This window comes from Lasioglossum baleicum, chromosome 15, assembly GCF_051020765.1.
Source record: "Lasioglossum baleicum chromosome 15, iyLasBale1, whole genome shotgun sequence".
In the NCBI taxonomy this organism is placed as follows: Eukaryota; Metazoa; Arthropoda; class Insecta; order Hymenoptera; family Halictidae; genus Lasioglossum; species Lasioglossum baleicum.
This window is the reverse complement of record NC_134943.1, coordinates 3422388-3447764: the sequence shown is the minus strand read 5'-3', so window position 1 is coordinate 3447764 and position 25377 is coordinate 3422388. Positions and strand designations below refer to the sequence as shown.

Here is a 25377-nt window from a genome sequence, read left to right as displayed (position 1 = left end):
ATTCCGTTGGTTCTCTCATTCGCGCAGCCTTTATATTGCAAATGTTGATTTATTTTAAGCGCTTTTGTTCCGACACTCAAATAGAAAGTCGATATGAGGTCTGCTGGATTCTGTGTTGTGTAGGTTTGTTTGATATAGCGGAGCATTTGGGGAAGGCTCATTTAATTTTCATTCTTCCGGGTCTACGTTGAGGTCCGAACCTCGAATAGACAATAGGACTGACGTATTCTGTGCTTTGTAGATCTGCTGCTACTCCTGACGGCAAAAGTGTTTGCCGCTGTTTGCAACCGTAGAAAATTCGAAGAAGCTTAATTTAAATTCTTCTGTTTGTACCCCGTTCAACTCTTAAATTGAAAGTCGATAGGAGAAATAATGTGTTCTGTTCTTGTTGTATTTGTTGCTGTTTGTTACCCTATTGATAAAATTGTTTGAAGCTGTTTCTATCGTAGAAGCCTTACGAAATTTTACGAAATCTACAGATCATTTGATTTCATTAAATCTCAGCATTTTACAGCATTTACAACGTAAGCATTTTGTTTTTATATCTGCCACTGTTTTTGTTGAAATCTTTTTAAGGATACAAACATTAATTATGAACGAACAGCATTGAGATTTCACATTTAGAGTTCCTTTGCATCCGGATACATAAATAGATTAAATTTCGACTCTCGTACCGATGAAATCTATTGACAAGGAAACATCAGTGAACATACCCTTATGAATAGGCGCATGGTATATGTATGTATAGACGTCTGTAGAGCTTTCAAGGCAATGTGTACTGTATACACAACATTAGCTGTATCTGCAATCCTATTTCCATTACCGAAAATTGACCTCGACGTTAACAACGAGAAAACATCTCATAATATCCGTCTGTAACGAGTCCTAGTATATTAAATTGAATGAATAAGTACTCTAGAAATAGGATACTGAAGAAATTGAGAAGATAATTAGCACAAAATAACAGAATTTTAAATACTCACTTTACTAGAATTATCAGATAAGGTAATACCAATTTACTTACATTTTTTAGACCATTTTTATCTGAATTTTTTCCTTCATGGCAAAAATGAACAGATCAAATTTGAGACAGTAAAAACAAAGAATTTTAAGCTCCAGAGCGTTTTCTAATTAAAGTCTACACAGTCTTAAATAAAAAAAGATGCAGAGGAATATAAAGTAATCGGCGAATCGAAAATTGGATTATTAAGTTTAAAGTCTCATCGTGTAGTCGCCGTCTCTTCTTTTGGAAGTAAGCAAACATTATCGAACGCGAGCAAAGTGGCACTAAAGGTTCCATCAAAATCGAATTTGCGTCGGCGTTCTTCTGCATCGGAGATTGATGGCAAACTTTAGAGAAGAGCGCGTGGGTGTTCGTCGGACGAACGGTTTCTGTAATTTGGTTACGGGAAGCTGCTTCCTCCGTATGCGGCAAGTGTTTAGGCGTAGGTACAACACTACACATCGCATCGGTATCTATTTCACTCTTGACGAACACTAAACCGTGGAACGTATTCGGATTTCACCGACAATAAAAAATCTATGCAAATCGCGGAACGACATTCAATTACCTTCATTACAATAGCTCGCGTCTACGGTTCCGCTAGTTTCTATCGGGGAACGTTCAGCTTAATACTCCGTTTCCGGAGTGTGTAAATTCGTTGACATGAGCACAATGAAGCTGAAAGCGAAACGCGCCGATAGACATTTTCCAGTGAATTAAAAATAAATATTCCCTGCGTCGATTGCAAGGGGACAAGTGCAAAACAGGAACTTGGTTCGTTTATCATTTTAAGCAATTGATAATTATTAGACGTTATGAGGATAACAGATGATCGCTTTGTTTTCTGCTCGTATTATGCAACAATATGAAACGTGCGTATAATATTGAAAGAATTTTATTACCGCAACACCCTAGGTGAAAACTATTTTAAATTGCAGTCGAATTGTTTGTTTTAGTGCATTTCCGTCGTCTGGGAATGCTATAAATGTATAAAATTCACAGTCTGGTGATAATATAAAATTCTAATGCACTCAGGATGACGTAAAACGCGAAATTGCGCTATAACTCCGCGCGGACCCGGTATCCACCCTGTTCGTCGATAAAACTATCCGCCATTCGGGGCTCAGGTCTAGGTTAGGCTAATGCTCGAAGCACGACGACGTTAAAAATAGAAACTGATTAATTTGTCTCAAACACTAATTCGCTAAAACAATAATAATCTAGTCATTTATTAACAGACCGTAGATTTTTATACAGAATAAAAAATTTATTTCTTCATTTAATAAATTGAATAAGTCCGGTATATCGTAACAATACTACGAATGTCTTTTCAACTTTGTATTTTATTTGATTATTTTTGTTATGAATACATAAAATCACTTTCTACATATCCGAATCTACTTATTAACGATAGATCATTTTACTTAAAGACGTCTTTAAGGTGTCTGCTGTCGGACATTCAAACGTATTAAAGATGTCCTGAATGTCTTCCGAACGTCTTGTGTTAGAAAACAGTACGTCTTAAAAACATCTTTGTGCCGTCTGTTTGACGTTAAACCAATAAATATTGGGTTGGCAAGAAAGTAATTTCAGTATTTTAAGGTGAAATAAAACCGAATTTCTTTATTCAATCAATGGACATTAATCAATCAAATATTTTCTTATTTACTCTTTTTGGCAAAAGATCATCGAACAAAAGGGATAATATCTTACTCATTAAAATTCATTGCTTGGATAAAAAAAATGGGCTCTATTTCACCTTGAAATACCGAAATTACTTTCTTGCCAAACCAATAGCTTTATCAGAAGAACGCATGTGGAATTGGCATAAAAAGTGTAATAAAAATAACAATTGCCATTAAAATCACAATAAAAATTAAAATTACAATTAACATCACAATAAAAGTTGAAATTGAAGCAAAAACACTAACTGGAACAAATAATACCAATGCTAATACTGCTAGATTATGGGTATATAAAAACCACATTGTTTATGGTCTTAAAGACGTTTTTAAATGGACGTCTTTCAGACGTCGTGTGCTATCTGAGTTTGATTAAAAATTGCAAGACTTTCCTGCTTTAAAATGCAGGCTGCGTCCCGAACAATAGTGATTGCCGTCGGCCGATCGGTTCGTTTCCTATCGAATAAACGACAACGCTGGATCACTGCCTGGCTGGTCAGTGCTTCCCTAAGACAATAATAACGAAACCGCGGAACGATAGAACGTCTCCATGCCTGACACGAGTCGCATGAAATTACACGGTAATCTCGATTGAAGGAAATGATCTTATCGGGGCGTGTATGCAGATTGTGCAACGTGCAGCGAACGCGTGACGTTTCCGGAAACTCTGGGAGTACCCTAAAGGCGTTCTGTTCGATTTTGTTCTGTTGTCGGTGGTGCACGCGAATCGCGACTGTACGGATGATCGGGTTCGGTAAAAACCTGCGGCGGCAGTCGCAAAAGGGAAATCACAGAGCTCGAATGATAAAATCGGCGGAGCATACGACGCCTGGAACACGAGTCCAGTTATTTCATGCACAGTGTCTCACGAATTTGTTCGCCGAAAGCTAACGTGTATATCTTGTATATATTATAATGTGTATAACGTGTATATATCGATCAAGTTGCAGTCAAAGTCTCCGTACACGTATAAACACGTATAGCAAACACATACGTAAATCTCCGATTCAGGGAAAAATTGTCGACATTTAACCAGTGCTAATTTCATAAGAAACAATACTACAGAATTAAACTTGGACTCCTTTTGAAGCTCGTACATTCTACTATCGCACACCGTTATTCAGTTTCCTCTATGATATATTGTTCCATGATGTAGTAGATTAGAAACTGAGGACACATTTTAAATATAAATAATTCTTTTGGTGAATGAATCTTCCACGGATTTGATGATTAAAGCCACCCCTCTACATCGACGTCTTAAAAATTGTTGTACGATTTTTTTCACTGTTTTAGGAAACAGAAATAGGGAGCAAATGTGGTTGTGCGAAGATCTCATGGTACATTATCTTATATTACTGCAAATTTGGCATTACATGTTTTATTGAACGCTTCATAAAACGGTCCCAAAAAATCATACAGAAAAGGGGGTGCTTCAATTTTTATACCTATACTTGATTCATTCGCGAAAACAATTTTTTAATCTTTTTAGATACTCTTTAATTGGAAACATTTTCGATGACGAACATAATAAAATCCTCGGTCTATTTATCACTAAAAAGACCCGTAATTGTTTACATACATATCCAGATTATTTATGTTACATTGTTTGTTTGAACGATGAAAATGCACGACAGTTAACATTTTTATATGAAGCCTCATGAATACAGGATAAAGAATTTACAATCAATTGTGCGGCATACCTCGCGCAGAAATTAACTAATAATTATATTTACGACAGTAATTTCAAAGGCACATTGATACCGGCCACGTGCTCCGCATACTGATGCAAAGGGCCAATGATTTACACAGCGCCACAGGAATGTTGCAATTTAACGGCGGTGCTTAAACGCGAATGCTAAGGATGCATGACCACTTTGACGAACGACATAGTAACTATAGTAACTGTCAACTGCGCGCAGGTTATAAGACACGCCTACTGTCTCGTTCATTTATTGCTGGCTAATCCACCGGATTCTCAAAACACCTTTTACACTGTCACGTGAGACGCGTTGGAAAATGTGTTGAATGACAGCATGATTGCACATGGTCCGATGGTTATGGCACGACGGAAAGAAAGAAGTGATAAAACTAAGAGAAGGGTATGAAACAACGTCGCGCTGACAATGAGACAGGGTTGAATATATTTTCAGCGGAGCATAAATTAATCTGCAAACAACGTAGCTTATCATTTTCTTTTTTAGTATTTATTATCTGCTGCATCAATTTTTCTCTTGAGATTACGAAATCGTGTTTTGTAATCGGCTGTGTCGAATTTCATCGATTCAAAGTTCCTTTACATCGATTTTTAATTTGTTGTCGTTGTCAGAAATTACTTCTTTGGTATTAATGCTATTCCAGAAAAGTGTCGAAGAATATTTTTGAAATGTGTTTTAAGTTTTAAGTACATAGATACTTTATACATGGATATTCCTTGACGATAATAATTTTAACGACAGTTCACTAGCCGTAGACATTAAAATATCAGTTCGGATATGCACTCCTGATATTGTTGGAGGGTGCGACATAGTATTTTGTGCGAAACTCGCGTGTTTGGTCTGCGTACTAACTCAGCGTGTTCATTGTTTCATCGATAGAGATTGCTGCGTTTCAAAAAAGTGGAATATTTACAGTGATTTTGTTGACAGGTGTATTATTATAAAAATCGATAGAGGTGAAATTCGTTTCCAACATTCTGCATTGTTTTTATTGAACAAAGCGACTATTGGAATACTGATTGCAGTATATAATATAATATTTACAAAGGAAATGCTGCATCAGAAAGAACAATTCGCAAATGATCGATCAATTGGAACCAAAATTATCAGCTAAATTAAAAATAAACAACTTCGTCAGATTAAACAAGAAAGCATCAATTATGAAGACGGTAATATTCTATTTTCATCGCACATTTTGTATCAACAAATTGTTGCATCGAACATTTCATATTTTAAAGACACAGAATTCATTAGAAGAATAGTGAATAATTTAACCGGAGATAGGAAATGGCTGAAATTTCACCAACCTAACGTATTAACAAAAGAAATATATTTTTCATTCAGTGACCGTATTGTTCCCAAGTTGTGACGAGTGCCGAATACAATAATGCATGTGTTAAAAGTGTTCGTTTTCGACGAGCTGGAGAGGGTTGTTATGCAACAGTGTAACTTTGCGTGATTTCAAGTTTGAGCGAAATAATAATGAACAAGACGAAACGAAAGAAGTGGAAAATCGGATAGAACCGGATGAAACAGTGTCGACTACGAACTACAATGGGTGTTTTTAATCCAGTGAAAGTGCTCCTGTTCGTAGCCTTAATGCGATCAGAAACTGGCGATGTTGACGCCGTTTCACCGGTAAGTGAACACACGGTATGTTGCTCGCGTAAGAATTGCACGCGACAGAATCTTTTACCAGGGACATTGATAGCGTACGATATCCACACATATATTATATCGATCGAGTTGTGTCGAACATTCATCAATTCGGGTCAGGTATTACATAAGCTTCTTCCATTAATGTCTCAATCAATCAAGCTGCAACCGATCGTGTAGCATGTGTTATTGAATTTCATATATGAGAGAGATGTGCATATATTTATATGTTAACACTGGTAAACGATCCTTGTTTACCGAGAGCCAAATAAAAATTTCATTCTTCTTTTAATTATCTTATTAAGATGAAACTAGTACCCTGGTGGCCTTCAATCTTTTTAATACGTCCACTGTTTGAAGTTGTACGTACCACTTTCTGTCATTAATGCATAAAATCACGCAGTCTAATCATTACAATTTCAACAGTGGTCCTAATTCGATGACCAGGGACTATACTTTTCTATGCACTAGTTAATAGCACACCTTAAGACGCGTACAGTGACCTACGACTCAAGGTCATTCAAGGTCGACCGCGATGGAAAATATTTTATTTTAATTTTGTACGCTGATTTATATATTCTTATAGAAGAATTTGAAGTAATAAAAATATTTTGGAATAATAGAAATTGTACTGAAAGTTTTACTAAAATTTACGAATGCTATAAATGCACAAAAATCTCGAGTCTAGTAGTGGTACTGGTTCATACTCACCGATAACGTAGCACTTTCTGAAATGGAAAACAGAAACAAAGTAATTTGTGCAAGCTAGTGAATCTTTGTTGCACTTCGAATCCATGATCAATGCGTACGGAAAGATTGAAGCGAAGGTACTGGTTGCAACAGCTGCTAGTACAGGTGTGGCTCATTTGAATTTTACGCGGAACAGATGGCCCATTTCTTCTTGTAGGCATTGTCTGTCGTTCAAAGAAGCACATTGGTTCTCTAATATAAACGCCACATTTCTGCTATTCGAACAGTGCCATTTATACGCACGTCCTTTCCAAAATTGCTATCCTCAACATACCTATATTTAGATCTGAATGTTGCAATTTATCAAATAGAATACCTTCAGCATTATGACCAATAATATTTGACAGCTCACAGTTCGTAAACGTCGATAAACTGAATTTATTCGCACAACAAATCATGCCATTATGTTTGAACGTGACGTGTTTGTTCTACGATATTTTAAAATGATGTATATTCCACGTATTGTACAAAATTAGTGAAATTTTTCAGCAAATGTGATTAGTTTGTAGTTTGTAATTTTTGTAGAATAATTATAGTTACCGCTGATTATTTCAATAAGCAAGGCACGTTGAATTGAACATGATAAGCACAATTTAAAATCATTTTAAAATAAAGGAATTAAGTAATGTGTGATTAGATTAGAATTAATTTTATATAATAATAAATTCATATTAAATCTTTGATAATATTTGCAGTTTCTTGTCTACATAAATAGATAAAATCCTCAGTCAAAAGTTGATTCCAAGCACTAAAATAAATGATCCACGTGTAACTCTAATACCTTCGCCGGTTAAATACACACAAATGACTCGAGCACTTCCAACAAAGAACACCATCAATTTTAATTCGCGCGTTTACCTTAATTCCGCCGTTTCTTTGCCGAAAGTACAATGAAACCGATCGATGCGTGAAACAGATTCAGTTGCATGTATTCCCGAAGTACTTGAAAGTTTATTTCATCGAGATGTAATGAATTCATGTAATTAACAGAACTCGTATGAAACTCCAATACGCTTAAAATTCCCAGCCGTAGAACAGACACGCAACAATAGTAACTGCAGATGTTACTTTCCAACTTGGTCGCTTTATATGCAATTCGAATTGCCTCGTACGTTCCTATCGCCATATACGCGCGCCGGTAATCGTTGCGCGTTCTTGTTTACCTAAAAGTTTCAGTTTTATCGCGGTCGCAGAAGTTCGTCACGTAAACCAGCCGCTGGGAATTGGCGCACATCTCTGCGCGAGTTTTCACATAGGAAACCTGCGTCGCGAATGAGACCGCGAATACGAGGTGCGATCAACAAGAAACCGCACCGTGTCAGCCTCCTTGAAACAGTATTCAATAAAATTGTACAGCCGAATAAGGAGATCAAACGTGTCCCTAAACCAGATTGATCTTTCTTCATACCATTCGATAGGGGGCTCTCAAAGACAACCCTCTCTGGCAAGTTTTAAGTCAGTACCCCTACCACAAGGTGAGCACGGTTTAATTTCTCTTCCGTTCTGCTTGACGAAAAATTACAAAAAAATTCGTGAACATTCTACCTGAAAGCATAAACGACTGTGATTTTTTTTGAGAATATTCGGCTGCAAAATCGACTTTGAAAAAATTCCGGAAACCATTACTGATTTTTTGTACGCTCACCGAAATTTCTATAAAGTCACTGTGTTTTGTGTAATGAATTCTTATAATTATACCATAATAATGCAAAGTTTGTATTTGGTAGCATTTCGGGATTACATAAAGAAAGCATGCACACCGATTTCGAAGAATAAGTATAACATTTATTGATAAAAGAAAACATAAATATAATTTTACACAGAACAAACTGCGAAATTTCTATAAATGTCATTTTCGTTTTACACGGATAAAGTTGAAATTAACAATTGTTTTTTTATTATTTCTATTTTAATATTTAGTGTAACCTCCATTTTTTAAATCATATTAAAAATACGGTTGGGCATTAACGAAACTAACTTTCGTAGCGTTTCTGTTTTTGTAGCGTTCCGTAATTTTCATGTAAATTGATATAAGTATTAATCACAGTGTATGACCGATTAATTTTCTTAGCAATTGCGCGATTAAAGAAGCCCATATCTTTATAAGCATCGATTGATGCTTTTTCCTCTTTTCTTCTTTTAGAATATATTTGCAATTTTCCGTAGTTCTTTGCTCAGAATACAGAGAAACACTAGGTGACTTTATAAGAACTTCGCACGTGTGTTCTGCACCACACAAGAAAAAAATTGAAACAAACGTAAATAGTAAACATAGCGGTCTAGAGGGGGCACTCCCACTATCGGAGTGTTAACAAGGCACACGACCGGATACGAGAAATCAACAAAAAGGGTGATATTTTTAAAATATCTATGAAAATGAAGATTACATAGAAATTTCGGCCACTGTAGTGAATTTGTTACATGTTAAATTCCTTTAGCATGTTTAAAGCTTTAATTTGAGCTTTCAGAATTTTTTAAGAAGTGATTCAACTCTGAAGAAGTCATCAAACTTTGTTTCATACCTCGAGCCTGCATTCGTTTCGATCACACCTCATAAAACCGCAAATAAGAAAACGCCCAGCCGCGGTGTCGTGAATGAAAACGGAATAACGAAATCGCCGACGTCGTTCTCTCCTGGGTCTCAATGAATCAATCGAAATTGCATCGTAGATACACGGTAAACGAGCCACACCCGTTATTACGAAACAGGAGAAAGAAGAAAGAATAGAGGGCAACGTGAAAGAGAGAGGTTCCACCGAAGTGGTAACGACGTTGCGTTGGTACTGGGTCACGATGGCTTCGTGTGCCGTTCGTAACCGTGTCAAAAACGCTAGAATTTTCTCTTCTCTGCTTTCATCCTACCACTTCATATCGTAATATTACTGTGACGGGCCCAAAATGCGTTAAATTTGATGGAGATACGACTGGCTATTGTTAAGTTCGACGAACGAAAACAGAAATCTCTTTTCGTAGACAGAGAATATCGTATTGCAATAAATTGTTGCAAATGCTGATTGTTCGTATTATATATATCTGGGACAACCTACTAACATAATAAACACTCAATTAGTCACTGCTAAAATCACAAAAAGAGACGGAAATGTTTCACGGAAAAATAATTTATTCTATAACTAAACTAGGATTTTGTGAATTTATTATTGATTATTTATTATTGAATTTATTAAAAGGATTAATAGTATCTATTATCACACCTTGCTGAAATTATTAAATAGAAAATTGTAATTTTCTTTGCCTTTGATGTCCTTCTACAAAAATAATTATAATTTTTTTGTGGAGCCAGGTAACGTAATTGAAAAAGAGTATATATTTGTAAGGCTACATCTCTTTGTTATTTTACAAACATTTTCAATTTTTCAGTAGGAAAGTATTGATCGTGCGTGACATCTTTGTTATTGCAGGTGTATCAATTATTTACTCGCTCCATCTAACAATAACATATATTATACATATAGTGTATACATGAATGAATTTCGTTTCAGGATCGAGCCAGGAACCTAGCGGACCGATTCACATCTACGACTACATTAACAGTAAATATTAGAGACGATGATGATCAGGATCCCTCCTTCATATACCAGGGCTGTATGCTTTTGGATGGGGCTTGCATCAACCCGGAATATTCAGCATCGGTAATTATATTTATTTATTTAATAAGAAAACCTCCATCGCCAGCTTCGCTACTTTCTAAAATATTTACAGAAATTATTGTCCTATACAATTTTTAATTGATGTCAGACTCAGAATTTCTCAATTATTGAACACTTATGATCTGCCAATGTTTATCTTACTCAATACGTCGCTGCAAATTGATTAAACAATATTCATGGAGTTCTTGCATTCTGCAAATTGTCTGCGAATGTACTAACAAATTGTATCGGATTCGTGGGACATGAAATGTAAACACTGTTTACAATGGTCCTATACGAGCCATCTATAACCATCCATGTAATTACACGATTGGTCACTCACGTGTTTATTGAATTGAGATCATCCCAATAGCTCCCCCATTGTTTGGCACTACTAGAGTATAAAATCATTCAAATAGTAACCATGGAAATTCAATCAACTGCACATTTAACAACCCTTCATTTTAACGTCGGAAATTTATTATATTATCAATTTGTACATTAATTACTATCATCTGAATTGCAAATTAAACTCCTAAGAATTCATATATTATATATGTATATGTATTATATTATATTTACGAATTATTCCACACATGAATTATATACATATATACATATATATTCCAGCATGATATAATAAAGATTTTAATTTTATAAGTATCTCTCTCTCTCTCGTTATTCTCTAATGAAATTAATTTAATTTTTGACGTTCCTTTATGAAGAGAGAAACAGACATTTTCATTCGCACTAAGGGTTTTATTACTCTCGTAAAAATAAGTACGCAGTGCTAAAGTTTATTAGAGTCTTCATTTTATTGCATTTTAGATATTAGGAAGTGCAGTAAATGCATAAACATTCCCACACCGGCAACAACAAAAATTCGAATGACAATGATTCCCACGTCGTATGTCACGAACCCCTATACATCCGAGCCCCCATCCGCAATATGCAACCCATTTCTTATTGTCGCTCTTAAATCTTATGCGACACGATTCTAAGCCATCGTCCAACCGGTTCTCCGTCCAATGCGAATTTTTTCTGTGCAGGTATCGAGCGGAGTGTTATCCGGGATACTTAATATATCGCCGGAGAAAATACAAGCTGTTGATATGGACAGTATCAACGCGCCCATTCATTACTCGTTCTTGAGTGGCAATCCAACGAATTACCGCGAGTTCTTCGAAATCAACCCTAACACCGGCGCGGTGAAGCAAATTAAGGCGGTGGACACCACCGTCACCAAAAAGTTCGACATCATTATTAAGGTGAACGCAAGAAAGCTGAAATGAAAATACCGCATCGCGTGAACTCGTCTGATGACCATGGAACAGGGGTTCTCAAACTTCGTAAATTTTGTACCACCCGAGTGTCTATAATCAAGATTAACCCTTAGCGCTCGAATGGCGGCTCTGAGGGGCGTCACTAAAAATTGCTGTACCATTATTCAAAATATTGTTTACATTATTAAATATGTTGGTATGTAATCAATTATTAAACGTTTAGATGTTGCTCGAGGTATTATACCAGTTTCATATACATAAAATTTAAAAAATCATAGGGAATGGAAATATTCTAAGTCGGAAGAAATGTTTAATTTTCAAGTTAAACCATCTATTTTGTGTAAAAATTGTAGACAAGGTCCCCCCCAGAACGAGACGCGTGTCCCCACTCTACCTTCCATTTCTATTTGCCATGGTATTGGCAAAGAGAGGGAAACTTTTCTTTCTTGTCATCTCACCGCAATACATGTGCCACAGTTTGAGAACCTGACAAGAATTAACTACCTACACAAGAATTATATAAAAAGACCAATATATTGGTTAGTATAAATAAATAAAAATTAGTTGGTGACACTACTGGAACTCGACACAACCTAAGCCAGATACAAAGTCGAACAGAAACAATCGAGTGTTCAGATGCGAGGAGAATTAACTAACTAAACAAGAATTATTTAAAACGACTAATACATTAGATGATTGCATAAGTTTGTGCCCGATTTTCATAGATATCGCAAACTGTACTGCACACCGGAGTGTAATAAAAGATTGTATAGCCACCATTCTGTTCTAATCGTAGAATTTCTACAAGTCAACATTGTAGAATTTATACACAATTAGAAAAGAATTCTGTATTCTTTAAAATTTAACCATTGAATTTTATTTTCAAATCGGGCACGATCTTATGCAATCATCTGATATTTGTTAGTATAAATAAATAAAAATTAGTTGGTAACAGTACTGGAACTCGACACAATCTAAGGCAGATACCAAGTCGAACAGAAACGATCGAGTGTTTAGATGCGATCAGATGAGTTCAAGCGTAGCGACACTATGTTACCACTCGCACGGGAAAAGGGGTTGCATAAGGAACATAGCGATGTCACGTATTGCAGCGGATAATGGTGTTTAACAGTTTGACTTTTTTTTTCACGGAAGGCCGTGGAAGTATCCGAGGCGAAGCGATCGGCGACAGCTAAATTGACTATTACCGTGAAGCCAGTCGACAGCAATCCTCCAATTATAACGGCATCGAACGTCGAAGGATTCGTTGATGAAAATGCGCCGATCGGAACAAAGGTGATCGATAAAAATGGCGTGCCGATAGTGCTCACCGTTTCAGACGCTGATTTGGTAAGTCTAATCTTTGAACTTGATCTTCTCCCGTTCACCGAACCGTGAACGCGATACGGATCGGCCGTTTAATTCGCCTCATTGTTAGTGAATGACGGTACTGTTTAGCCGTTGCATAGAACCCGTTTTGCAGGGACACAAAAATTAGAAAAATTAGCATAGTTGAATCGTCCTAGTCTTGGATCTGCGAAAATATTAGGGCTATGGAAATTAAATAGCTCGTACATAATGATTTATACTCTTCTGTTTCTTTGTCAAATTGCTTGTTTGCTATCTAAATAAACAAGTTTATTATCGCTTTGTAACATATGTCATAAGTTGTGTATGAACGAAAAGATTACTTGTCCTGATTCACAAATGCAATGCCTAAAGATTACCAACATGTTAAGACCTGTAAAGGCGGTATTAACAAAGAAGAGATTGTCATGAAACAGAAAAAACGCGAAATGAATAAAATACGCGTGTATATTTTTAAAAAACGTGCAATTGTACCACTGCGCCAGCGAGACAGATTTCAACAATGTCCTTTGAAAGTTTCCTTTGAAACGCTCAAGTTGTGTCTGCAAATATTGTTCCAATTGCATCCTGAATAAAAATGTATCTTTTGTGGAGGATACAATGTGTTCAATGTAGTGTCTACGTATTATCTAAAACTATACATATATATTGACCTTCCTTTTCTATTTTAAAATGACAATCTAAACGAATGTTCGAAAATGTTCTTTAAGTAACTTTAACACATATTCAATGGCGTCGTTAATATTAGTCGTTTATGAATTTATGATAAAAATGAGTAGATCAAATGCAAGATAGAAAAGACAATTAATTAAATTTGGTACCATCTTCACAATTTTATATTTCATCTTTTCACTTTCATCGCAATCGTATAAAATTTAATTTTAACAATGATACGAGATTTAAATTGTTCAAAAATACTGTCCAGGGCCCTGAAGATCCGAAGCCAACGTATTCATTCGAGTTAACGACTAACTTCTTCGCAATCGATCCATCAGGGGTATTGGTCGTAAACGAGGAAAATTTAGATCGAGATCCACCGAGCCCCGGTCGTTTCCGGTTTCAAGTGGTCGCCAGGGAAAAAACGGGAGTCGCAGCTTCCGCGCCATTATCGTTCGTAGTAACTTTGAATGACGTTAATGATAATGCTCCTATGCTCCCTATGACAGCGCCCATCACTGTTCAAGCTGGAGAAACAAAACGGACGGTCACGAAGGTAGGTTTACCGTAATTAGTATCTTGTCATTAACGTCGAAATTGGAAAAGTTCGTGTGTCATGTATCACGGCTGACGCTTAAGATACAAAATGGACACTGTTTTCTCACGTTTGACCGGAAGATACGATTAGCACGATGTGTACTCTTCCAATCTCTGTGCCAATAATGAACGTTCAATGCAGTCTTCAATAGTCACATAATGTGTATTCTTTATTATTTTTACGTTAACCAAATTTTTTATAGGACAATTTTATTGGGTCTGTGTTACACATTCTAAAGAGCTAAAATTAAAATATTTGGCAAAAATTTGAGATTATCCTAGCAGTTGCTTTTTGAATCTCCCAAAATTTTAAAAATTCTTTTGTAAAGTTTTGGAGGCGTGTACAGGGTGTCTCAAAGTTTCTTCAACATCCGGAAATGGAAGGTTCCCGAGATCATTTCCGGATGTTGAAGGAGTTTTGGGAGATTGTGAATTCAAAGTGTCCTTCCTATTTTTCTACGGAATTGTGTTTAAGTTTTCAATTGTTGTCGATATTATACGTTATTGCCGTAAAGGTCGACTAAGCAACAGTGTCTATTCTATTCACTTTTAATGATTGCAATCTGACAATGTCCTACTAAATTTTCATGTTCGGCAACGATTGCCTCTCGACTGCCGCAGGAAATTGCAATGATATTTATGGGAGTAGTTGGGAATAGTTTAACCTTAAAAGAGAAGATTCTGTCGAAATAAATTTCGAGGAAGTCGATAAGCAGCGTCCTATTTTCAAGCTCTAAACTTTTTGTATAAGAATTTAGTGATCTGACACACTTCTGCGCCAGTTTATTTGTCCGGGCTGTTGACAACAATACTGCGTCACTCGGTGTGAAAAACTTCAATAACAACTTCCTTCTTTCCCATCGTACAAGATTTCACTATTAAATTGATTGTGTTCTCTTATAGCTCTTATAGTTTGATCAAAATACTTTATGTACCAAGATTGACATATTTTTCGTATAATTTCTCTCGTATAATTCACATTTCTCTCGTATAATAATAATGGCATTTAAAAGTTTAAAAATACTTGGAGAGACAACAGGTTATTCCAGACAATTAAAATTATTGACGTTTGGTCAATAATTCGGTAAAAGAAATATAAACATTAAGGATATGATTCTACATAAAAAATCATAATGAAAATACATATTCCTAAAATAATCGATCCGGAATATTAGTCAGACAAGCGTCGCTATGTGAAGTAGAAACTGTAAGCCATAGTCAGACACATAAGTCTTTCTCTTCGCTGTCTAACTGTAAGAAATGAACTGACGTATGAAAAATATTCATTCATTATTTTTCACTGTAGAATTGCAAACAAATCAATAATATTTAATTACAATTGAAGATAGCTCTCAATGATTTATATTCAACGATATCGAAAATTCTCTCTCAACAATATTTATCGCCTGCACTGTATTTTCGTTTTGGCGAGTCGTCAGATTTTTGTTCGTTTTTATTTAAACATCGAATGCTCTTCGAAACGTATTGCTTCGCCAACAACGTGTCTGAAAATATTGATTTCCAACAGATCGAAGCAACAGATAATGACGAAGGTGAGAACGCTGAAATAACCTACAGCATCTACCACGTCTCAAACAACGGTTTGCATAAGTTCAAAATTGACCCGAAAACTGGGGTAATCGAATCGGTGAGGAAACTAAATGCGGGCGAACAATACAGTATTACGGTGCAGGCGACAGACAAGGGCGGAAAATATTCGCAAACGATCGTCGAGGTGAACGTAATTCCTGGGCCAAACACCAAAAGTCCCGTGTTTCAACAACCGGTGTACGAGGTGCAGGTTAGCGAAGGAGCTTCGATTAATTCTACGGTCGCGACAATTACTGTAAGTAATTTTTTTATCACGCTTTTTTTTGAAAATTGAAAATTTCAAGTATATTCATGCAGTTGCTCGTAGTCTCTAGATATAAAATGATGCATTTGTGATTTTTAAAAATTTTCAAAGAGAATTAAAACAGTTAAATCTGTCAGTGAATTTTATGCAGTATTATATGAAAACTGTTAACATAAAAACAATTTTTATTTTACTTTGGACTCTCGATTCTCCACAATGATAATATACATTTACACAAATATTACTATTCAACTAGTTTTTAAACGAAAAGTAAAATTACTCTTTTGTATTGCTATTCATCTTTATAAAAATCAATACTTTTGGGATTGACTTGCAGGCAGTTGATCCGGAAAATGACCCAGTATCGTACTCGATTGTTTCCGGCAACGATCTCCGTCAGTTCGTGATCGGCGATAAATCAGGCGTAATTACCGTTATAAGGAAGTTGGACAGGGAAGATTTGACTCGTTATCAACTGGTGAGTTCTCGTCGTCCGAGGTTTTAACTAGCCTCGTAAAGAGATTCTTTTCCGCTCGGTGTACAAGGGAACGCAATCTGTTTCCGTAATTACTGCACAGGCAATCAATGTTATCTGAAAACCATTTCTGCCGACAGCTGATAAAAGCCGAGGATTCCGGTGGCCTGTTCAGCTCAGCGACGGTGAACATCAAAGTGACGGACATCAACGACAAAAATCCTGAATTCGTAGACCTTCCTTATGAGTTCACAGTTAAAGAGGGGGAGGCGCGGAAATTGATCGGCCGCGTGCATGCCGAGGACGCCGATGAAGGCATTAACGCCGAGATCACGTATTTCGCGCCGGACGATATTCCTTTCACAGTGGACCCCGAAACAGGGGATATCCTCACAAAAATTGTTCTGGATTACGAGCAGAATGATGTAAGCGATTTGTTCTTTTATCCGTTCGAATTTTTCTATTCTTGATTTGTATTCTACGTCGGTCCGAATGGCCCAAGGGATAGTTTCTCAAGCCCATCAGACTCGAAATGTTACTATTTATACTGTATATTTCATGTACAAATTTATATTTCTTACACATCCTTCACTTTTTTATTAATTAATATTTTATTTATATCTAAACTGTCTGAGGGATGGTTTCTTAGACCAATCAAACTCAAAATGTTACTATTCTACATACTGTATGTGTTATATACAATTTTTATAACTACTCAAATGTTATATTTTGGTTAATAGAAAATATAACGATGTTATTCTGAATATCTCCAATTACTATACTGAACTAGGAACGTTTGTAACAAACACGTGGTGATCGACAAAATAAAACGTAAAATGGAAAAGGGAACGTTTACTGAAGAGCTGTTGAACGAACCTGTGTAAAGCAAATTTTAATTAAAATTCATCTGCATCGAATTTAATTACGGTCACTCTTCTCTCAAGGACGGTGCAGTTACAATTAAACTTCTAGTTTTGGTCCACCCAATTGAAATAACAGTTTATTCTTTTCTGTTGAGGGGGCGGTGCGATTGAAGTTTATTTTACGTGTTTCTCGTGGAAAATAAATGAACATTTTTAATAGTTACGATAAATGATTAGAAAAAGGCGTCCTCGAGAAACGTCCAAAATCCCATGCCCAATTGAGAGTTCAATAGGTTGAATATGTTTCACAGAAACGTGTTGTGCGATAAAAATCAATATTACGTTTTTATTTACAGGAATATAAGTTTGTTGTTACCGCGAGGGACGGGGCTCCAGATTATCGTTTGGCCACCGCTACAGTGACCGTGAAAGTTATAGATGTTGAAGATGAAGTTCCTATTTTCCGACAAAGTAGCTACGAAGCTCGGGTTAAGGAAAACATACCGGACTACACGGTCGCTCAAGTGATGGTTAGTTAAATTCAACAAACACATAAAAAAACTTAAATTACTTCCTCTAGAATTCAAAAGTTATACTGACGTGAATAAAAAAATGTTTGAATTCAATTTTGTACATTTCAGCAGCGTGGAATTAAAATATTACTAAAATAAAGAAATTAAAAATCATGTGCTATTAAATTCAATATTAATAGTTATTATCTGACTACGCGTTTTAATGTAAACGAGAAATTTCCGAACAGCTCTTTGATGAATGCAGTAAATAACATTTTCCGTCGCCAAATTCCGACAGAGCTTTGTACGTCGAAAATTCTGGACGAATAATTATCCTCCTGGAACTCGATGTAAACGTGTTTAATTCCAGGCCGATGATCCGGACACAAAGAAGCAAATTACGTACACGATCAAACAAGGGGATACTGAACTCTTCAGTATAGACCCGAAGACTGGAGTGGTAAAAACTATTCGAGGTCTAGATTATGAAAGGGAGACTCAACACATTCTCATAGTTGGCACTGAAGAAAATATAAGTGATCTACCGGGTTCCACAACTAGGATTGTTGTCAACGTTCAGGTACTTAAATAATCGAAAAACATGTTCTTCCTATGTGAAACACACGTATTTATGTCTTTCGTAAAACCATTTTAAATATTTTAAGTAATTAGATTCATAAAATATGCTTTTTATAGTAATAAGTGATATTACAATTTCTCATTATACCAGGACGTGAATGACATTCCTCCGGTGTTTACATCAGTTCCTCGTCCGATTACGCTAGACGACGATGTTCCTATAGGGACGACGGTTATTAATCTGATAGCAACAGACTCAGATGGCACGGCCCCTGGAAATCAAGTAGGTACCTTCGATCGATGAATAATAATCCAGAAATTGAAAGAACAATTTTTACTGACTCGTTGACCTAATTAGGTGAGGTACGAGATCATTGGCCGTGGAATAACTAACAAATACTTCGTGATCGATCCGGACACCGGCGTGCTGAGAATAAGGGATGATTTGCGCAAAGAAACCGATACCGAATATCAGGTACCATTACTACACCTCTCTAAATATCAAGCTCCACCATTAACTCTTTGCAATCGGAGCTATTTTCACTCGAAAATTAAACATTTCTTCCGACCTAGAATAATTCCATTCTATGTATGTTAATTTTCTTCTTTGTAGGAATATAAAATTGATATAATACCTCATGCAATACTTGAATGTTTAGTAATTGATAGATACCAACATATTTAATAGAATAAACAATATTTTGAATAATATGGTACAGAAAATTTTATTCCTTCATTTAGACTTGTTTTTGCATGCAGAATCATCCCCTGCCCAGTTGCACCACCCGCCGGGCACACTGTATATTTGTAAAAAATGAATTAATCTATCAAATTCCACCATTAATTACTAGATTTGACATTTGCACAACAACAAATTTTTATTCCTCCTTTTCGACATGCTCTTCCATATACAGGGTGTCTCAGCTGAAGGAAGCCACCTAAATATCTTTATTTTTAATGGCACAAAAAAATCTTTTTGGCATAATTTAAATGGTATCGAAGGAGGAATATCATAGGAGAACAATTCTCTTTGTCCGGTTATTTTTTCATAGTTTTTTCAAAGTAATCGCTATTTTTTATCGGAAAAACTTTTTTTTTATTGCATTTTGTTTATGACTTAAGCATATTCAAATGTATTTTTTCAGCCGCTATAAGATGGAGTAAAAACAAATAAGTTTTCCCGATAAAAAAATAACGATGACCGTGAAAAAAGTATGAAAAAATAACCGGACAAAAGAAATTGTTCTTCTATGATATGCCTCTTTCGATACCGTTTAGATTATGTCATAAATATTTTTTGTGTCATTAAAAATGAAGGAGATATTTAGGTGGCCTCCTTCAGCTGAGACACCTTTAGAATCATCACCTGCCAGGTGCACCACCCATCTAGGCGCACTCTGTATATTTGTAAAAAATGAATCTAAAGGAAAATATTCAGAGAGAGAATTGTAAGAACAATGATTTGATTGTATTAATATTTTCAGGTGGACGTACGCGCTTACGACATGGGAGAGCCGCAATTGTCATCGGAGACAACGGTGCCGGTTTACGTTCGTCACGTAGCCACTGTGCCCCCCGAAATCGGCCTAGGTTTCGCAGAAAACTCGTACAACGTTGATGTACCAGAGGACGCAGGCGATAACACTCTGATCAAGATAATCACCATTATTAATAGCCATGCTCACGATACCACTCCGTTGAAGTGCGAGATCTACAGTGGCAACGAAAATGGATTATTCGAGGCAAACGTCACAGAGGAGCGAAATTGCGCGCTGATGTTGAGGAAAGGAGCTTTGGATTACGAGACGGCGGAATCCTATCAGATCAAGATCAAGCTTGAGTCTTTGTCCGGTCTTTTGAATTCTGGGAGGAACACAACAATGGTACGTGCGGATAAAGCTGTCACATATCTCTTTTTATTTATTCCTGAAAGCCTTGTGTACGATCTCTCTTGGTGATATTTAGTCCCTTGTTCGTTTGTCGCTTGTTGCATGAACTAGCAGCGAGGTTCATACCTAAACAAATATCGCGTATTAACTATTATAATATTTATAAGTAGACTACAGAAGAAGCAGAACACAATATTCCTTTAATTTCTCTACGTTTCACTTCGAATAGTTTTTCGCGAAGAGATCTTTCGAAAGATGTGTGCGTGGATAAATTAAAATAGCAGACTGTACTTGATTGTTTTTAGATAAACTAATATTTTTCATTCGATAAACCTTATTCTCGGACAATCGGCACATTCATCTGAATATTCGCGCAATTGTTTCGCCTACAAAGTTGACTTATTACGAGGGAAAGATTGATTTCGCGTGGTGAATCCCGGACGTCTCTTCGGATTACAGGTAAAAATCCAAGTGCTCGACGTGAACGACAATAAACCGGAGTTCATCTTTCCCGAGGGAGGTAAAAAGTTATCACGGGGTCGTTATTTCGCGGCGATTCCGAGAGGGGCGCAGTTCGCGTCGACGGTGATCCAAGTGAAGGCGAACGACAAGGACAACGGGAAATACGGGAAACTGGAGTACAAGATCCTCGGCGGCCGAGGATCCGATTATTTTGCCATGGACAGCTCATCCGGGATAATTAGGACAACGGCGACGTTCGATAATGTGGATCCGATGGAGCTTCCGTTCAAGTTCGACGTCCGCGTGCGGGACAACCCTAACATCACCGACAATTTCAACTCGATTGTCGCGCCGGTTATAGTGAATCTGATCGGGGAGGAGAATCTGATGATCCTGGTGGTGCAAGAGGCGGCGCCGGACGCTTTGCAGAAGGAGGCCGATAAAATCGCTGGCATCATTGAAGAGAAGAGCGGTCTGCTGATTGGTATCGACAGGGTCGCGGTGCGGAAGAATTTAACGAGGAACGGCACAATCGAAATGTTCCCGCAAGATTCCGATGTCTGGTTTTACGCCGTCGATCCGGACACTGAAGCCATTTTAGACAGAAATAGTTCGCGAATACAGAGGTAAGTTTCCTCTTTCGTGTGGACTTTTCACTTTATGCGTTCCCGGAAACTGTAGTAACTGTTAAAGTTTCTGGAATTGACGGTTTCGTTCGACATAACGTTAGTGTCTTTGTAAATCGAGAAAATTCGGATCAATGGTTCTATTGTGCCCCCTCGAGAGTTTCACACTAGACCTACCGAGCCTGAACTGGTGTAGGTCCCCTTATCAATGCGACATGATTGAATTTAGTTCTGAATAAAGAAATTCATTCGATCATTTACAATTAATCTGCGGATTTTATTCATTTCTAATAAAAACGAGTACACGAGTAGAGTTTTAATTTTATTTTCTGGGATTCAGAAGTTAGGATGAGACTTTATCAATGGACTCACAAAATTAAATATTCCGGACATTGTTCGAACCCAATATTAGCTCCAGAGTTCTAATCATATTAACCTATTTAATCGGAATTACTAGTGCACGGCTCGGGTTAAATATTCAATTCCGGGTCAGGCACATAAATTCCGCGAGCTTATCGCGCGTTGTACTTTTTCAGTATCTGTTTCGTTTCTTATTTCCATTTTAATAAATGGAACAAGGACTCCGACTGCGCATCTAGAAAACAGAAAGTTCGAAGTTCTTCTAAACCATATAGTAAATTTCAACGAACGAGGAAAGTTTTACTTCGCACGCATAAACAATTCTCGATAATTTACAAAACACAGAAATTTAAAAGTCATTGTTAACCTAATAATGATTAACCTAATATTTTCCGAATTGTGCTTCATGCTGGTTCCACGGTACACGTAAGCATTTGCTACAAGATATAACTTATAAAACTGTTGGGTCAGCCAAGATAGTTTCAAATTGTTCATTTTACAATTACTGAAATCATAACTTTAAATATAATTTACTTTGATTTTACATAATTTTCATTACACATCCGAATACATATAAATATGCATAATCTTGTCATTTTTGATTTTGCACTTCTTAAAATGATGAATGTAAATAAATAAATTGATTTGCTCGGAAGCACAATGAAGTCGAGCGACATCTAAATGAATGCAATCTTGTCACTTTCGTAAGTGAACGAAGCCTGTCAATTTCGATGGGCGACGCAACGGTTCTAGCGTTGAATGTGGGTTGTACGAAGCTAATCTCCAATTTGATTCTATTTCAGGTCGATCATAGAAAAGCCCGCGATGTCGAATATCACTTTCGATGTGTCCACCCTGGTTCGAGCAAACGCGATCGACATCCACGCGCCGGTAATGCCAGCTGAGCCTGTGCGCACGCAAAAAACTGCCATCGCTTTTAGTGGCGAAGTGTTCCCATATGCATTGATAATCATCGCCTGTGTCATATTGATTCTGGGTATTGCTGGTATCATCTACATATGCGTCTCCTGGACCAGGTAAATTATTAACTTCGTTCCCATTATTCATATGCTAAGCGTGTGCGAACGTTATAATCTTTTCCAGTCGTTCATGCATAATGACTAGACTGCGGATTTTATGCATTTATGACAAAAATGGATTAATCAAATATAAGATTGTAAAGACATCAGACGAATTAGAGTGTGTTTTTATGCTGTCTTTGACTCGTTAGTATTATTAAAAGAGGAATTACAGGTTTGGTTAGCTTCTGTTCCTTAGAGATGACTTGGACAAGTCTAAAAATGACTTATGATTATAGTAATTCTAATCATACGACCTTTTGTGCAATTGTTTCTTTGCTATCGTCTAAATAATCAACACATTGGTAATACATTGGTAACGTATCTTGTGCGTGTGTATGAATTAAACAAAAAATTAATGGAAAGACCAAATCTTTTGCATACACCTAAAATAAAGTCAGGAAGTGATGACCCAGTTATTGTAAAAGCATCGATACATGAATGAATACAAAGAAAGAAGGAAAGTGCATCCACGAGGATTGTTTAGCATGTTACAGTTCAATTATGTCTGAGTTTGTCTAATTGTGAAGAACATTCTGTTGCTTCTACAACTCGAGATGTTTTCAACTCGAAGTCTTCTTCTTCAGTACTGTTGCCTCTCACCTTTAAGAGCTCCCAAGAGACGTTAAAATTGTAGCAATGTATTTTCTCCGTCGTCTGATTTGCTGAACTACACCCACTACCGTATCGACAATTAATTAATTTCATTTAGTGAATGTTACGTAGCTTCTCAATTGAAATAGAAGAACTTGACCACAATGTTTACCATGGTACCATAGAAAGCTAAAAATTGTAATTTGTTGACAATTACACTGGATCTTATGCGTTTGTAATAAAATTGACCAGGCGGAATTTGGAGCAATTTTGAGCTCTGTCTATTGTAATTGATGCAAATAATTTTTATTTTTCATCTGTAGTCTATTTATAACAATTATAAGACCGAGTTGTCTCTGCCACATCGCTCGAAATGGCTATAATTTGTCCCGGATATGAAAAATTTCGAAAAGTAATATTTTACTTTATTAAATCGGTGACTACAGAGTGTTACCGTAAAATTCAATTGACGCACTGCACACAGCGCTCTGTTGAACAATTGTTCAGCGGGTTCCGTAATTGGATCAACGATTCTTTTGTTTTGCATTTTTTTCCGGGTTTTCCATCCGTATGGAGTTACAGAGACGAGTAATTAAACTTTTTCGAAGGCATTTGATTGATATCTCCATGTTCCTTTATATTATAACTGTATAAAATGCAGAGTATATTTACTTATGTCATATACGAGAGTGAAACACGAAGCCTGAATTCATATCCGTATTTGTACAATTTAGTGTACCGATCGGTCCGATTTTTCATGTGGAACGTGCTCCACTTGACGAATATCAATTATTTACAATTTCTAAAATAGTGAAAATCATAAAAAGTACACAACACTGCGATGAAATGTTATTTAACAGAGACACGAATTTTTCTGATCTATTTATTCATTGTTGTATTATTAAATTTGACAAGAATCTAAGCACTAAACTGTCTCCTAAAAAGATTAATTAATTTAAAATCTGTTTCGTACTTTTTTGTTTTGAATTATTTAATAAATTCTTTTAGATTCTTTGTAGATAAATTCTTTTGTTTACGTCAAACAAATTGTCACATCTTTGCCTTTATCTCTTTTTCTAGCTCGACCTAAGTAGCCTTAAGCCTTATAGTGAAGTCATAGCTCACAATTTTTATTCTGTATTTTTGGGCATTTTATATAATCCTTCACCGCCTTCGTCGCACGTTTTTCGCCGCGTTGTCACGATCCACAAATAAAACTGTCACCAATTAATCTCTAGTTAGTACCGTATGACGTCCCAATATGGCTGCGTTCTGTGGTCACTATAGGTAATCTACCACTTTTACATCGTGTTGTGTATTGCTGAGCTTGCTCACAACAAAACTGAACTTACAAATCAAATTCTATGGAATCAGTAGTTCTCAAAAATATAGAAACCATTTAGTAAACTTCAAGAAGCAGAAGATCGATACAAATTTTGTTTTTACCAAGTTAAAAATGATGTAACAGTGATACAACAGCCGCGCAGTAGTAAGACGACACGAGAAGTTAAAACATAGTACATAAAAAACCTAGTTCAGTAACGACGTAATTACACGACCGAGTAATTCGGCGCCAGCAGAATACAAACACGAGAAACAATGTACATAGAAAGCGTGCTAAAGAAACATAAGAAGCAAAGCTTAATTACAGCACGTAATACAGATTATTCTGTTCTTTGGGGTCCAAGGAAACACAGGATAACTTCCCCCGCTTTTTGCGGTGTG

The 25377-nt window shown here is 36.4% G+C and overlaps 1 protein-coding gene across 3 annotated transcripts in view; it reads left to right on the top strand.

Annotated features, from left to right (window-relative positions):
- The window catches only part of Cad99c (cadherin 99C), a 176742-nt gene that overhangs the window by 146026 nt on the left and 5339 nt on the right, over positions 1-25377 (top strand). The window contains exons 1-16 of one of the 3 annotated variants that reach the window (XM_076439667.1): positions 2445-5569; positions 5745-6038; positions 10307-10456; positions 11503-11721; positions 12892-13086; positions 14030-14317; positions 15887-16204; positions 16551-16691; positions 16829-17113; positions 17908-18081; positions 18434-18643; positions 18794-18925; positions 19001-19117; positions 20127-20525; positions 20991-21619; positions 22783-23016. In XM_076439667.1, the coding sequence (XP_076295782.1) occupies positions 5928-6038; positions 10307-10456; positions 11503-11721; positions 12892-13086; positions 14030-14317; positions 15887-16204; positions 16551-16691; positions 16829-17113; positions 17908-18081; positions 18434-18643; positions 18794-18925; positions 19001-19117; positions 20127-20525; positions 20991-21619; positions 22783-23016 (3602 nt within the window). In that variant the 5' untranslated portion in view covers positions 2445-5569; positions 5745-5927. Of the gene's footprint in view, positions 1-2444; positions 5570-5744; positions 6039-10306; positions 10457-11502; positions 11722-12891; positions 13087-14029; positions 14318-15886; positions 16205-16550; positions 16692-16828; positions 17114-17907; positions 18082-18433; positions 18644-18793; positions 18926-19000; positions 19118-20126; positions 20526-20990; positions 21620-22782; positions 23017-25377 lie in introns of those variants that run through there. The other 2 variants (XM_076439668.1, XM_076439666.1) reach the window with 2 other exon arrangements.